The sequence below is a fragment of the Nipponia nippon genome, unplaced genomic scaffold (assembly GCF_047370975.1).
Source record: "Nipponia nippon isolate SJK-2023a ecotype South Korea unplaced genomic scaffold, ASM4737097v1 scaffold_8, whole genome shotgun sequence".
Lineage (NCBI taxonomy): Eukaryota > Metazoa > Chordata > Aves > Pelecaniformes > Threskiornithidae > Nipponia > Nipponia nippon.
Window position 1 is genome coordinate 11100472 of NW_028262402.1, and position 16672 is coordinate 11117143.

Genomic DNA, 16672 nt, shown 5'->3' on the forward strand with positions numbered 1-16672 from the left:
ACCCATGACCACACTGAAGCTAGCGATGCTTCTGTGTGCAAGTATCCTTAGATGTCACTTTGTTCTCCAGCCTCTTAGTTCAACTTGCCAGAAGAAGGCATCCCTCCAAAATACCTTTCCATTAGGACAACTGTGACCTAACTCCTCTGACTGCAGCTGTGCTCTTAATGCTGCGTGTTGTAAGAAGGCCTCTCCCCGGAAGCTGATGCTGGCCCCATTTCAACATGCCCTGCTTTCATATTTTTGCAGGGGCTGTGGTGTGACAGCCTTCCCCCTATGACACTCTGAAACCCTGCCCTGGGTTCAACAGAGCCCTGCATCCCACACTTTGAGACCCTGACATGAATCATATTGGATTTTTATTTCTTAGTCCTCAACAAGGAGAAAAGCACTTTCAAGTGCATGTCAGTCTCTATTCTTTCAGCTGGTGCTTTTCTAGCTTTTTCTAAGGAGAAAAAATGACAGTAATGTGCTATTTTGTCTCCCTGATCTGACAGTTTCAATGACAGAGTTACAGGTATTCAGGAGCTCACCATTACAAGCAACTCCTCTTGTAAGAATTGCACTGGGATTCCACATGCCCCTTGAAAACGGCAAATTCACTCCTGAAGAGGCCTCACTGGAAACCTGTTCATCATAAAGGAAACAATTTGAAAATTCAGTGGAAAATAATTATAAGATTTTTCAGGATTCTAATAATTCAGACCATGAATTATTTACAATGTAGAAAATAAGTTTATATTGGCTGGATGTACTTAGGAGTTAGGGGTTGGAAAGTATATTGTTCCAGCAGAGAAACAGTACAAGATAAATAATTAAAGGCTATGTCATTTTTGCGAAATGAAAATTTAAAAAGAATCAATCTAAACGTACAGTTGTCTGTCAGCAACTATTCCAGGTGCAAAGATACAGATTTTTCTATTGTTATCCCTTAACATGCATTGTGCACGTTAAGGGATCCCCATCCCCTGTACAAAGCATAAGCTTTCGTGAGGTTCCATAAGCATCATAGGGGAACATGGGTTTTCTACTAGTCCTATACATGATGTGGTTTCACCCAGAAAAAATCAGCTACAAAAGTGAGAAAATTGTAAGATGGGAAAAGACATAAACCAAACAGCAAAATCATTCAAGAGACTGTCTACATTAGGGAGCAAAAAGTATTCTTGACTGGTTTCATTTTGAAAAGGTAACTTGAAAAACTTGGAAAAGCTCAAAATCTGAATAACTACAAAACCTGAAAATTATTACATCACAGTTACTCCTGTCTGAATGTCACTTTAAATGGCCTGTGTTCCAATAGTAGGCCATCATATAGACAGAGACTGTGAGATTAGGGTATCTAGAAAAAGATGTTGGACTCTACATGATAGTAAAGCTAGACAGCTGATTGATGGTGCATGGGGTTAATTACAACAGTGTAATTTTTCTAACAGAAGAATTTGCTTCTAGGTAAGTAGATTTCCTTCCTTTAAGCTCAGACAGGAAGACAGAGAACTAGAAAAATATGTAGGTAGGTGGTTAATGAAAAGCATTAGAACTGCTTTTGATGGCTGTCGGCACATCATTCTCATCTGCACATTACTATACATCAGTTTAGCTGTTCCTAAATGTAACTTAAAAATACTATATGAGAAGATTTTGATCAGGCTTGATTTACATCTACAAGATCCTTTGTAGAACACGCAATGACGAAGACATTCAAAACTCTGTTGTTTCTGGTATGTGATAGCTGGAGAAGAATTTTTTATAGAAAAAAATATTTCTTCAGACAGTGTGTACTTTGAGGCCCTGGTACACCTGTTTCATCAAACTTTCATGCTCGCAAATCTGTCTGTACATCTGCAAAGGAATATTTTAGTTATGTAGGCTTTCACATATGAAGTAGCTGACATCCATTTTGTTTGAACATTAATTTTCTGGAGCATCAACACACATCTGGGCTGTGGCATAGCTAGGCTTATATTCACCTGGATACCTTGAAGCTCAAGAAGTTACAATATGTTCTCAGTTATTCCAGTGGAAATGAGTTTTTCTAGGCTGGGACTACATTCAGTCTAGCAGCACATTTTTGAGAATACAGCCTATGAAAACCACCGTTTTTGTCACTATGTTGCTGGTCCTTCTGTCTGCAAACCTCTGCTATAAAGAGGTCACCATCTTAATTCATTGTCCCAGTGCAGACCAAAGCAATGGCAGAAGACATAACTGCTACATCAAAGACAGCCCTGCTCTGCCTGTGTCAATGTACTCACTGAACCAAGCATTGCTCATGTTCAGTCCTTCTGCACCACTTTCATTGTTTTTAAAAACAACATATTGATTTTATTTTCTGCCAAGAAAAATTTCTGAGCACAGTAAAATAGTTACCAGAGAACAAAATGATAACTTTTATACTTATTGAATGACTTCTTTTGCTCTTGGAAAAAATAGTTGTATCCAAAAGTTGTCAAAATGTGGCATATATGAATCTGCAATTGTACAAATTAGATACAGAGTTTTAAATTTGTTATAGTATTTCAATGCATTTATAGGCTTTCTTTTTAAAATGAGCTTTGTTTAATGTGTGCCATGTGTCTAGCTTGAAAAAATTACTTATTCTGCCCATTTTAGTATTAATCAGAATTGCCTGTGTATAAACTAGAGAAATGCATCCCCTGCAAAGAGGAGGGTAACTTCTTTAATAGTTGTTCTCCCAAGATAAGGATGAAGGGAAAAAATACAGTCTAATGATCTAGCAATAGGTGATTTTTTATGGGGCTCTTTTTCTTGAGCATCAGCCAGTGAAATATATTCTGAGTACATATATTAATATCCTTTGTAAACAATAAATTTGTTTTGAGCCAATGCAGGGGGTAGAAACATTTTACTTGGCATCACAATGTTCAGTTATAACTGGTTTGGAATTTTGACTATTTACAGACAAGTTACGGTGTGAGTTTTCACCGTATGTGAAATTAATCACATTGACTGTTAAAAAAATAAAAGATTAATTAGTTTTATGTAGTGTTGTATCATTTGTTGTGGTAGCTGTTAAAAATAGATAACCAGAGGCTAATAGATATTAATGGTCCCTTTCATTATTAGAAAATCAATGTTTCTTGGATACAGAATATCTTAATGTGTTCTTTTTGCTTAAAAGTGTTTGATTTGAAAATACCCAAACAAGTCTGCATTCACAAATCATCTTTGTTTTACCACCACTTGAATTTTCATGTCAAGTTTGACAAATATTTTCTGTGCAAATTAACTATGCGCTTCAAGAAAGGAGAAGACTGGGCATCTTACTACTTGTCCTCCAATAAGAGAAACAGATATTCAGTACTTTTTTTTTTTTTTCTTAAAATATTATTTTACATATATTCGTGTAATTTTTTAAGGACCATATAATCTATGTTAAGTAACCTTTCCACAGCTTTTATATATTTCTTTCAAGCTGGTTGGAGATCAGTTAGATTTTCAAATGTAAGTAATTAAAATTGTAAGCTATTGAGTTATTGACCAATACTGAGCTATTAATCAAGCTAAAAAATTCTACAATCAGGGTTCAGTGCTCTGAAGCACTGTAAAATAATAGTATTTGTGTTCGGTGATGCAAGTAGCCACAATTAAGCACTTCACTTGACAAATGAGATAGTTCACTTTATTTTGCACTTAATTGAATTGTACATGCTTGGTCACCATTGTCTCCTTCCCTTTAGTTTTGGTTTCTAGCCATTTAAAGATACACATTTATTTAAGAGAGAGCAATTAAGTTGGTGTTGGCCATTGGCTCTAGAAATGCAGACATCAAGAGCTGTGCCTTAAGATGTTGTGCAGGGTAAAAATCATTAATATCCCTCTAGAAAAAATCTTAATTTTCTTAACAAAAAGTCTGATGAAAATGTAGGACTCTGTCACTAACTTAACTCAAATGTGAAAAGGAAAAAACCTTATAAAATGTTGATATTAAATCACTTTTACCAAACAGAAATATATAGACATTGTTTCTTCACATTTTATTTTAGTTAGCAATGGTATTTGCATTTCAGCAGTCCTGTCTCACCTTGCTGTCTTGTATCCTTTTCTTTCTGTGTTTGCAGTCTGTTTGCTATGATTCTGAATTTGTAACATCTCCGTCAGTTTTATTTGTTTGTTATGCTTGTTTTTAACAAACTGTGGTGTTGAAAACCTAAGTTCTGTGTTTCATTTCAAGATCACAAAAAAGGCATTTGCAGTCTGGGTGGGAGAAACATGTTAATTAAATGCAAATATTTTCAACAGCAGTAAGAAAATAGAAAAGTAATTGTAACATGGTGCTTATTTTTTCCGATGTCTCTCATTGAAAAAGGTGACCTCAAAAACCCTAGGTTCCTCCAAAGCAATATGAAGAATTTAATTGCAGTCACAGAATCCATTTAGGATATAGGTATAACAATCAGACATGCATTTGTAGGTAAGACTGTAGCTGGCACCAACAGACAGAGGATTTCGTCAGTCTCTTACCTCCAATACGTGAGGAGATTTTTGTGACTAAGGAGTATGACGTTGAGTTTGGGAGAAATAAGGCAGGCATATGATGTGTAGTGCAGCCTCACTAGCTTGCTGAATTATGTTTTGTGTGGCATGATGACCATAGACTTTCAGTCAATTCCTGAATAATCATTTCACATTTGTTAAAGCAGTCTTGAAATATTGGGTATGTATGTGCCTCCCACGAAAGCCCCAGAGAAGTGCACCCGCAGTTCTCTTTGGAAGTTACTGGGAAGACCAGATGTTCCCGTCCATATGGTTTCCTGTTCACGGCTATTGAATGCACTGATGGCATGGTGCTTCTCTTTCCCATTGCAGGCCCTACCAGTGTGGTCACTGCTCCCAGTCTTTCTCCCAACCTTCAGAGCTGAGGAACCATGTAGTTACGCACTCCAGCGACAGGCCTTTCAAGTGTGGCTACTGCGGTCGTGCCTTTGCTGGTGCCACAACACTCAACAACCACATCCGGACACACACTGGGGAAAAGCCCTTCAAGTAAGTACTTGAAGCCAGCAGCCTTTGCCCGCTGAGATTAGAGAGGGACATGCATCGCTGCTATTTGCTAGCATCACTGATCTGTACCAGCACACAGCAGAGGTTCCCTTGAAAGCCAAGGTCAGACCTCCGGATAAATCCGTTAGTGGTGTGGCTAAAATCAGGATTAAACCAGACTTGGTTTTGGGTGCCTTGCAAGCCCTGAGCAATTTTCTGCCCTCTGATGAGATCTTGATTGTTTTAATTAAATGACAAGCTGCTGCCAGGGAACCATAGCTGAAAATACACTCAAGACTGGACAGGCTATGCTGTAAGAACATTAATATGATTCTTTGATGTCTATATGCTGAGGTAGATGGAGCTTCACATAAAAGCTAATTTGGATCTGGTTAAATATGGGGAAGAAGTATGCATCTTATTTTAGTCTCAAATCACTGCATAGAAGATGCAACTCTGGCCTGTGGCATAAGTTTGGTAAGATCATAGTAATAAATTGATAGTGTTCAGCTGTCCAAGAGATAAGAAAAAAAAGAAGTCACCTGGTCAAGATGGTTTTTAATTAAACAGACTCTGCTTATTTCTGTAGTTTCTGTTTACTGAAATTAAAGTCAAGCACACACCTGACTCTCAGAAATTTTCCCTCTGTGCTCACCTCTAGCCATAGCACAGCTGATCCAGATGGATTTTACTTTCTGTTGTGCAAGACTCTGCCTACCTAACAGGAGGTGTTTTCCAAGGCAGAATACAAATTTTCTATATCTGTGTTTGCGTCTTTGCTGAACTGACAGGCACAAATTTTATGGATAATTTACCTGGAGCAATCCCACTTTGGAAGAAAAAGAGTGTATTGATATCAATGTGTAATGTATTGATATCACTTCTTTTGGAAGATATGTGATGTTCCTAGGAGGAATGGGAATAAGTGTAGAAGGTTTGTATCTCTTCCAGTTCTCCAAGGACTGTCTGTCCTCTGTCTACTTTTTTCAATTTGTCTTTCTTTTCTACTTTCCCCGCACTGTGCTCTTGGTCTGGTTAATGTAAGAGAGCTCAGCCATGGGGCCTGTCAGAACCCCTCATAACAAGCTCAGTAGAGATATCAGTAGAGATGCTTTGCCTCCATATATGGTTGAAAGGAAGCATGGCCTCCATACATGTCTCTGCTGGGGGCAAGGGGACAGTGCCAGGAGGCAAATACTGCATATCCAGTAGAGAAGAACTTGCATACCAGAAATCAAGGCTAGGAGAGTGTTGTAGGTTGCAAAACACGGAAACTCAGAGCATCTAAACATCAACTCCTCTACAGGCAGTCTGTTGAATGCTCAAAGCCCATAGAAAGTGAGCCAAAAATAGTGTGAGCAATCAGATTGATCTTATCTAGTTGCTGTGTAAATAGATTTTAGTAATTAATGGAAGAGGTTTCCAGGTCAAAATGGAAAATAGATTTCTTTTAATGTTAAGGTGTTACTTATGTGTAACCTTGTTGACTCCACTTAATTTTTTTCCTTAACATCCTGTTTTTGTCATGTTTCCAATAGATCTGCTATTTTGCTCCATTTAGAGTCATTATTTTTCCCCTTTGGTTTAGTAATTTTTTTCCCCTTTTCCAAAATGATCTTGACTACAGCACAAATTCATTTGTGAAAGGGCTTAATGTATGTACTACAATTAACCAGTGGTCTGGTATTTGTTTGTTTGTTTTGCCCTGCTTATGCTGAAGTATTTAAGTATTCTGGGATGTATCTGCCCATTCTTAAAGGTGCAGTGCAGAGCAATAAAAAATGTGGATGCTTTGTACTGCTTCTTTATGATGAATGGCATAATTTCATTCTTGTAAGATTTTTATTTAGTTTCTTCCTTAAACTCAGAAAAAAGTAGTACCAATTTCTCTCTGGAAGACTTGTTGAAGTATTTGCAGTAAGCTGACTAGTAATTTCAGATGAAGCTAAAACTGGAGCTGCAGATCTTCCCATCCCTGCTGGTCAGATAAGGGGACACATATGCCCTGATCCTGCAAGCTGTTCAAAAGGGCAGATTTGCCTCCCATGCAGGACTGCTTGCATTTGAGAGAGGAGGGGCAGAAAACTTATCCAGAAATTGATCCACCCTCTCTGCTGGAGGAAAAAGAGATAGCTGCAGCTCATCTTGATGTTTCATCACCATTTAGATCCTCCTTTGAAAAGGAGGGATCCAAGACCTGGTATTAAGTAAGCTTAGGAAAAAACCTCAACAAATTCTTGTAAGCAAGAACCGTAAAAGGGACAAACAAGATTTCTGTCTCTTGATCGTGCAATTTAGGTTTTAAATGTTTGTTTACAAAGTGGTTTTGAGTGTACTCTTACCAAAAAAAGTGCAAAATGGAAAAGTCCATTGAGATAGGGTTTCTGTACCTCAAAAAAGTCTACATTAGTGGTAATGTACATACTTCTGTTGAATAATATTTTTACTATTAGCAAGAACAACCATACATGTATAGTGCCAAATTACTTAAATTCTAGCTAAGTTATTTTAAAAATAACAGGCATAATTTCAAAGGTATTACTAAGTTAAATTTCATAGCTCAAAATAGGCAGTCAGCTGGACAGTTCATTTGCATCTACTGTGAATGCAATCTCACTATTTCTAATGCAGTAAGGCAGTTATGTTTGTAAGTGGTATCTGGACAAATTACAGTATGCATGGATTAAGCAGGCAATGTCAAACACTAAGTATGCATATTACTTTCAGAAGGTCATTTTAAAAACAGTGAACATAGAGTGACAGTATTTTTAAAAAGTCAAATTAATTGTTATTTACAAGGAAGTCTGTGATTGGTTAAAAAGTTTTTTCTGTGAGAAGGCGCTTTCTTTGTAGGTCCTAGGTAACTTTGGATGTATGGTGGAAGACTTTTCTATTTGCTTTTCGTTACAGATAACAATGCTAAGTGAGGTTATCTGTAGTCAAAGCTTTAGCTGCATTGCCTGGACTGCAGGTCCAGTTAGAAGGGATTTCTTTTCATGTCATCACAAGCTATCAAGTCAGCCTCACCACTGTAAAGTTTTTGTGTATTCTTATCTTACTGAAGTCTCCACTATGGCTGCTAGTCTGGGAACAAAGCTCTTAAGCAAATTAAAAGGTAGGAGAAAAAGGAAAATTATCCTAGTTTCTTAAATTCTTCTTCCCCAGTCTCTTCCATTTCATCAAAATTAAAGATTAGTTAAGGGACTTGCCTGCAGAATCAGGGTTATGCAAACATCTAATATTCAGGAGACAACCAAAAAGAATTAGAGGAAAGATTTTTTCAGATTGCGATAACCCAGGTGTTTTTCATTGTTTCTTACTGAAATGCAAAACTGGGGAACATTAATTTCAGGTTAAATATAGATGTTGTACCTGCAGTGACACCTCAGCTTTGTGTTGTTTTTTGGGGTTTTAAAAATTGTTTTAAAATTTAGTCTTAAATGCTGTTCTTGAACGAAATCTTAAAATGTGTATTTTGAAAATATCAAATGAAGATATTTTTTCCTAAAATAGACGTTCAGCATCTTCTTCACCCAAAGCCTTTCACAGAGGTTGACATAAACTTGGGCATTAAACTAATCCTGTCTGTAATCCTCAATGTCAATGTTTTGAAAGCACTGTGAAGCAGACCAGTGACAATAAGGGCTATTTAACCAAACTCATAAAACCCAGTACCTTAGAAATATCCAAACCCCATTGATCTTCACATTGTTTGTGAATTTAAGAACCATTTTGATTACCATCCCCACCCATGCAAATCACACAGGGAAACCTTGTGGTAGAATGAAGTCTTGTGTTTGACAAGGTTGAATGTTGTAATGCAACATTACTCCTTACAATTAAAATGAAGGCACACACACATTGCAAAAAAAGATAACATGGATCTAGTGTTCACTGATGACATCTAATTGTGTGAGGACTTTTAAACTGCTTTTTTGGATCTACAGCATGTCAGGGGCTGTCTAAGTTACTCTCAAATGCCATCAGATGGCTCAAGTGGAAATTACGTGGTCTCTCATTTAATAGGTGTCATTATTGCCAACACTTGTATCTACACTTGAGGCTTAACCAAAATTTTAGTGTACGTCTAATAGCCAGGCGTGGGCTCAGCCCCATGGTTACTTTGTGAGTGGTTGCAGGAGAGGTGGACTCTTTTTCCTTTCTGACTGTTTTGGCCACTATTCACCCTTCCAACACAACATTAAACATGTGTGGCTTGTAGTATGGAAACACACACACAAAAACATGCACACCAGTCTCATAGACACAGGTCATTGCAGTGGTTATTCTGCTATGACAGGCTAGAAAAGGATGGCTGATAGAGGGAAAGAATACATCGTAATTCAAAAGAAAAAATATTCCTGCTTTTCCTCCCATTCCTACCTACCGTGAGAGAGTTGTGCTGACTGATGTGACACTATTATATTCACCTTTCCTATCAGTTTGTATCCAGCAACAACTTCTGTGGACCACATTGAAAAGAGGAGTCAGGGACCTAATATAGGTCCCTGCCTGTAAGCCAGGTACTTATATATCCAAAACTATAGTCCTGAAAACACCATCCACACCCTTTGCAAGTGCCTAGAAAATACTAGGCACCTTGGGTACTATCTGAAGGTTACCCGGGTACATGAGAAAGCCAGGGGAATTAGGAGCTTTGCCAAAGGCTTTATTCTGACTTTTGCCCAAGGACTGTATAGTGCAAACACCACAGCCCGACCAGCGGAACCAGTTGGCACCTACATCCTTCCTGTCCAAAGGACACATGCTTGTAGCAAGAGATGTATTCTTTTCTGGTCTCTCTTTAGCATCCTTCTTTCCTGTGTCTGTATGAAAGTGTCCCAAAACAGCCTGTAGCTAGGAAGTTAGAGCACTCTCATGGTAGAAGCAGCTTGTGAATAAAGGACAGGAACCTGCATTTTAAAGGAATACAGTGAGCCTTGTTCTATGCTTTCAGAGCAATGCAAGGTGCTGACTGAATGCAGCGCCCAGCTCTAGCCTCCCAGGCAAGCTCCAGAAAGGGTAAGGAGGCCTGCTACAGCTTCATGGCCAGTGGTTTTAATGAGTAACCCTGTCTTTTGATCACCTTATATTCTTTCTCTGATTCACATATGGCCCCTAGGCATCCTAATATAGTATATTAGTATATAGTATACTATATAATATATTATAATAGTATAGTATACTATATATAGTATATAGTATACAATATAGTATAATATAGTATAATATGGTATATATATAGTATATAGTATATATTTATTTACCCAGGCCCTTAGAAGTCAGGTGTTGCCACACCTGATTTTGTAGGTTATTTTGCAACTGTACCACTTACAGCTTGGTTAGGCAAGGATCCAAACCTCCTATTACTCAGCAAGCAAAGCACTTGTCTTTGTAGACATCAAAATAACAAAACTATCAAGTTCAAGTAGATGGCAATATCTCATACAGACTAAGTTAACCCCCAGCCTCAAAATTGATTCTAATGCCTCTGTGATAGATATATATATGTATATAAAAATAATACAATAATTTGCAAGTTTGTCAGGCAATGAAAGGTAGTATATTTTGACACACTAATCCAGTAACTAATCAGTTTTCTAATAAACAATCAGCAGTACACTAATGTGTCATCAGCACTTCAGGAGCTCTGGAGAGTGGATGATCTGCACATAGACGTTAATGAATACCCCAAAAATCATTAAGTAATCAATACTTCTGAGTTATTTTCATTGAGCTGATAGGTCTGATACATTAAAGCTGACATTTTACATTTGTCAAGATCACAGTGCAGTTTTTAACAGTGGAACAGGCTGCTAAAAATATTCCATGAAAGACAATCAAAGAAACACAACTTAAAAGTGTTGACATTTTAGATTGGTACAGTAGCTTGGATGAATGACTCTGTAATGTCTGTGCTAAATGTTCCCAAAGTAGAACTTTCTTACTAAAAATTACTAATGTGAAGAACATTCCACAATTATGCATATGTGTAAATATCTTTCTCTTTTTTTTTTTGTAAGCAGCTAGATCAGTGACAGTTCACTTTCTATCATTCACATCAGTGAAGAGAGAAAGATGAATATGAATTAGCTGAGCCCTTTGTTTTCCTTAGTTCTCCTTTGAAGGTGAAGAATTCATCATAGCGATGCTTTTATGATAATCTGCTTTGAAGATATAACATCACACAGCACCATTAAATCAAAGGTGGCTTTTGGAGCAAGCTCTATACAAGAAGAATCCGCTGCATCTGTATTTGCAACTCATCAAACACTCCTATGTGGTGTTCAGAATGCAAATTAAGAGGGCAGTATTTGGGAGATTAAATACAACAGATTCTCTTTCAGAGCAGGGATAGGGGATTCATTCCAAGCTGGCAATAACCCCCATCCTATCCCCTCCAAAATTCAATGGCTTTGTTCATTTATTCACACGTTATTTTTGTTGCAGATTATGGTTCTCTAAAGAGAGGACAGGGTAGAAAGAGAGACGACATAAAAGACAGTGAAGCAAACACTGGTGACTGTTATGAGTTCTTGCTCAACCCACAGATTTCTCAAACAGTGTAGATGTTTTCAGATAATTAAGTAAGCACTAACTCCATGTGCCTATTTAAAATGAACCACACTGCATAGTCAGATCAGACAAACAAAGAGTTTTCTCTTGTTCTAGCACTGAACGATTATTGCTTTGTGATTTCTCTTCCTCCAATAAGCAATTGTGGATTTTAAATTAGCAGAAGGTGAAATTCTATTTGTCATCAATTTCTCCTAGGGGTTACAGAGCAGAAAACTGCAGACAAGCTGCTTCTTTGATGGCTCACTCCTAAAAATCTCTTTTTGTTCTTTATCTATTTGAACTGACAGTGATCAGAGCTACAGCAGGACAGGCCTCTCTGGAGAAATCACCTTCCCCCTGTCTATTGACAGATTCCTCTGTTCTGAATCAGACAGGCCTTGTCCCATCATAGGCATCAAGGCCTTGGAAGTAGCCACCAATTAAACCTCTTGAGCCAGTAAAATCTGAAGCCACTTTTGAATGTCTGTTCTGATTAGGCAGGATGAGACAAAGCCCATCACCCCCCCAGAGCAGCTCCCTGGTCTCAATTTTCTCTCTTGCCTTCACCAGGTGCGAGAGGTGTGAGAGGAGCTTCACACAAGCCACCCAGCTGAGTCGACACCAGAGGATGCCCAATGAGTGCAAGCCAATAACAGAGAGCACAGAATCAATTGAAGTGGATTAACTGATTGACTGGTTGGAATTAAACTGCAAGGAAAGTCATGATTAAATGTCACGGACACTTAAGCAAAACCAAAGATTTCCTCTGAGCAACTTTCAATCAGTCCCAGAAAACCAAAAGCAGTAATAAAATAAGTAAGATGTTAAGAGATATTGATCCTGGCGTGGAAGTGAGACCAGGAAAGAGATTATTTATTTATGACTAGGGATGAGTCTTATTTCAATTGACAAGTTACTTGGGACTGTTAACATTTCAAGTCCTGCCATGTATTGCTTTAATCCTAAAAGCCTTTATAATTGTTATTTAATGCCAAAGTGAGGAATCTCAAGGGTTCTTCTGCTCATAGTTATGACTGAAAATGCACATGGACTTGTTTATTGTTGCACCTTTTTTTGTAGCATGACTCAAAGGACCCAGATGTAATCCGTGCATTTGGCTGGGTTGGGCTAAGTTGATCTTGACCCGGCTATAATAGAAATTGCTGTGTGGGATGGGAAGTGATCAAGAGCTATATCTGGGTCAGTGTCAGCCTCCTCAGACCAAAGGGCATTTCATTTCCATAGTCTCATGCCTCACACTGTGTGCACTTTTTCATGCAAGTAGTTTCATTCAACAGCATTGCGTTGGCATAGATATTCTGGAAAAAAAAAGGAAAAAAAGGAAAAGGAAAAAAAAAAGGAATGTTGTATATCTGCAAATATACATTGAATAAAGGAGCCAGTAGGAAAACTATGTTAAACTAATAGAGCTCTCAAATTCAGTCTAATAGCTACGAAAGACAGAGATGGTAGAAAATATTTCAAACGTTTAAGATTCCAGTCTCCATGTAAATCGTATTATGAGGAGCAAAAACCAGGATTATGTTTTTTGTTTGGGTGATTGATTTAATGGCTTGCTGATTTCTAGGAAAACTGTTCAGAAATCCAAGCTGTATTCCATTGATATTTTTGCTTTCTTGGTTTGGATCAAATTGAAAATGCTCCTGTATTAGATGAAACTTTCAACATGCTTGGGCTGAGCTTCAAAACAAAAGCTAAATCTGAACTCAGATACTTTGGAAATGACTTGGAGGCTTCATAGTATTCACTTCATGGAAATTTGCCTGGTACAGTCGTGAATGAAAGGAAGCCAAAATATTCCCAACATCAATGTAAAAAGCTCAGATGTCATTACATTGGTTCAATTTAACAGTTTCCATATTGGCTTTTTTCAAGCTTTTATCCTTGATGTATTTCAGATTTCATGATTTTGTCTAATCAAAGAATGGTTTTCACTTTTAGAGACCAGCTGTGTTTCTTTATATATTGATTGTCTTAATGCTAGAGCTGTAGTTTGATAAAAATGTAAAAAAACAAAAACAAAAAAAAAAGCAAAAACAAACAAAAAAAAACAATAACAAGAAGCAAAACCTGAACAGTTCTGAGGTCATGCTGTATCATAAGGTAAAACTGCAAAATAAATTTGTGGAGTTTATGGGGATTAAAACAGATTCATTCAGTTTTGCACCAAAACTGAAGTGCTGGGTGGCTCATAAGGGCTCAGTTGATTATATTAAATATTTTAAAAACATTTATGGGGATGATTTTAACTATGTAGAGAATTAAGTATCCAATTCTGTAAAGGGCTAGACAGAATCAGCTACAAATTTAATAACAGGTTCAGACCATTTATGAATTCTGCAAAGAGCTCAAGCAGAAAAAGACCATACAGTAAAATTCAAATACATTTAAAAATAATTTAAAAGCTAAGACATTCTTACTTCAGGATGTTTGTTTATTGTATTGCAGAAACTACACTGCAGAATCTGGAGTTTCCAAAGCTTTGCAGGGAATTACTTCAGGAGTTACTGTATTTGTGTTTGGCCATTACAAATGTAAAACGTTGTGGAAAAAAACCATTTTTTTACCATCATTCTAGCAAGTACCAGATTATGTCATAAAGAGGCTTTGGCCCTGTGAGTTTTTCAGCTCAGTTTCTCAGTGCAGCGATATGGGGAGTGAACAGTTCTGTCATCACTTGCCTGATTTTATCCTCCAAACTATGACAGATTCTTAGCTACTATATAAATGTGTTTGTTTGTTTGTTTGTTTGTTTGTTTGTTTGTTTGTTTGTTTGTTTTAGGTTCAAAGAAGCATGGGAAGCTGGGTAGGAAGAATTATAACTTAAAGGTGACTATTTGAACATTGTTTTGTTCCTAGCAAGGCTGATCAAACAGAAAAAAAAAATCTGATCCTAAACCTTTCAGATCCTCACACCTGGTAGTTCACACCTTCCCTTATTTAAGAGACTTAATGTGAAATAACATCTTGGTGGGACACCAGCTTTTAGTTAACATTTGAACAGCAGCTGTAGACCTCTTCTGCAAGCAAACAGATCTCACAAAAAAAAAAAAAAAAAAAAAAAAAAAAAGCAGAAATTTATAAAGTAAGTGGGAAAAGAGATATGTCATGCTCTGAAAAGCAAATGTGAGCTATCTGTTAGATCACTGACTTGTGCTGTTGCATTATCTAACCGTGCTCTTCTGTTCAGGGATGTGGTTAGTGGTAGTGCAGAGCACTCAGCCTCTTGCAGAAAGGGATTTATATTTGAATCCTATAATGCAAATAGGATATAAGTATGTGCTTACAGATATTGCAAGTTCCCTGATGAGTATTGATAGGCTTATTTATATGTTTTTAATTAAACATGTGTCTAAATATTCTCCTGAATGGGCATGAAGATCAATTATATCAAGACTTTACTGGATTTTTTAAAGAATGCACCACAGTAGGATTTCTGCAGAACTTACTTTTTTTCTTCCAAATAATTCTTTCTTGTGTAAATTGCTGTGTTGTGCCAGATGCCCAAGCACAATTTTGGTTATTGTATTATTTTATACATGGCACTTTCACAACAGATTTGGCAGCATACAAAAGCAATTCAGTGAAAACCCATGATTTCATAGTGGGTTTTTCTCAAGTACAACATTTGGCATTCTGTTACAACATAGCAAATGTAAAACTAACATGGACAAGCTAAAATACATCCTAGGTTTGGACTAAACAGAATCTAGTTCCTGTCTGCACTTCCCGAATGTTGCGTGAGTTCCTGTTCATGTATCGACAGAACAACCATACATTTAGGTCTATTATGAATACAGTATGTGTTTGCACACAGTAAACTGAAGCAGTAAGTGTAGTACAATTATCTTTAAATGTAGTGATTATGTGCCTGCCATTTCAGAATTTCTGAAGCACTTGGCATCTCTGTTTTGTAGTCTGGTAAATAAATACAAGCTTGTTTTTTTTAAATTTTTTGTCCAACCATGAACATGTTGGAAGTCATATTTAAAAATTGTGCCTAGTTCTGATTTTTTTTCAGTGTGGAATTAAAATTTATACATTCATAGAGCTATTCCTTTCAGAAAGATGTTAGGTCCTTTTTGAACCTGCAGTTATAGACCCCAAATACGATCTTTTTTAGCGCAATTTGATTGTCTTCCCATGAAAGAAAGCTGAGTTGAGAATAATGTAATAATTACAGCACATTACAGACCAGAAACTTATAAGCAATGATGTGTATATCTTTTCTTTTGGTAACATCATCTCTCCTTTTAATTACTATTTATTATTTGTATGGTGCCATTATGTTATGTGATGCTGTCTTATAGATGATGTGATTTCAGATGAATACATAGGTGAAAGTCCAAAAGTAAGTCGTCATTGCTTTTGAGAGTCATCAATTGCTATGATTTTTTTTTTTTTAAATTATAATTAGAGCGCTCTTCTGTTCCATCCATTTCCTTTCTGTGGATAATAATAAATCCAGAAAATAAAATATTCTGGGACTGCATGAAGTCTTTTTTTTTAATATTTTGTCTAGATTTTGGAAGTTTTGACATCATCAAGCCAATCTGAAAAAGTGCATAAATCCGCCCAATAGTTGTAGAGTATGCTGAAGGGATCCTCTGTTGTAATAAAAATAATAATGATACTGTAATTAGAAAGGTAAAGAGCTTGCTTGCTTTTTTTAAACTTCATAAAATTGCATCTTTTTTACTGCAAAGGACCAATTAAGTCATGCATGTAGCTGTATTCTTGTGACATCAACTGTAAAGATGACATTGTGTTCAAATGAAGATAACAGGCACACATTTAAAAAGAAGATGAAGAAATGTAAATATATTTGATTAATAAAACATTTCTATTACCATATCCTAAGATTTTGTTTTATGTTAAGATTACATACGGAATTTTCTGCATGCTATGCAGAAAACCAAATGTGCTTAAATGCATGTGCATCAAAGGCAGCCTCAAATAAATACAGTGCCTTGCTGTAGTTTTCTTTATGAGCTTCCAAAAGGGGTTTGCAGCTTGGATGTTGCAAATTGATTTGCAGTAAGAAGAGAGTGAGATCAAGTTCAGTTTTCTTGGTGACTGGGTCCCAATA

The 16672-nt window shown here is 36.8% G+C and overlaps 1 protein-coding gene across 1 annotated transcript in view; it reads left to right on the forward strand.

Moving 5' to 3' along the window:
- PRDM6 (PR/SET domain 6) overlaps positions 1-16361 on the forward strand; it is a 78756-nt gene extending 62395 nt beyond the window's left edge. Inside the window, exons 7-8 of the mRNA XM_087741917.1 lie at positions 4831-5007; positions 12133-16361. Of these exons, the coding sequence (XP_087598043.1) occupies positions 4831-5007; positions 12133-12247 (292 nt within the window). The 3' untranslated portion in view covers positions 12248-16361. The remainder of the gene's footprint in view (positions 1-4830; positions 5008-12132) is intronic.
- The last annotated feature ends 311 nt before the right edge of the window (positions 16362-16672 follow it).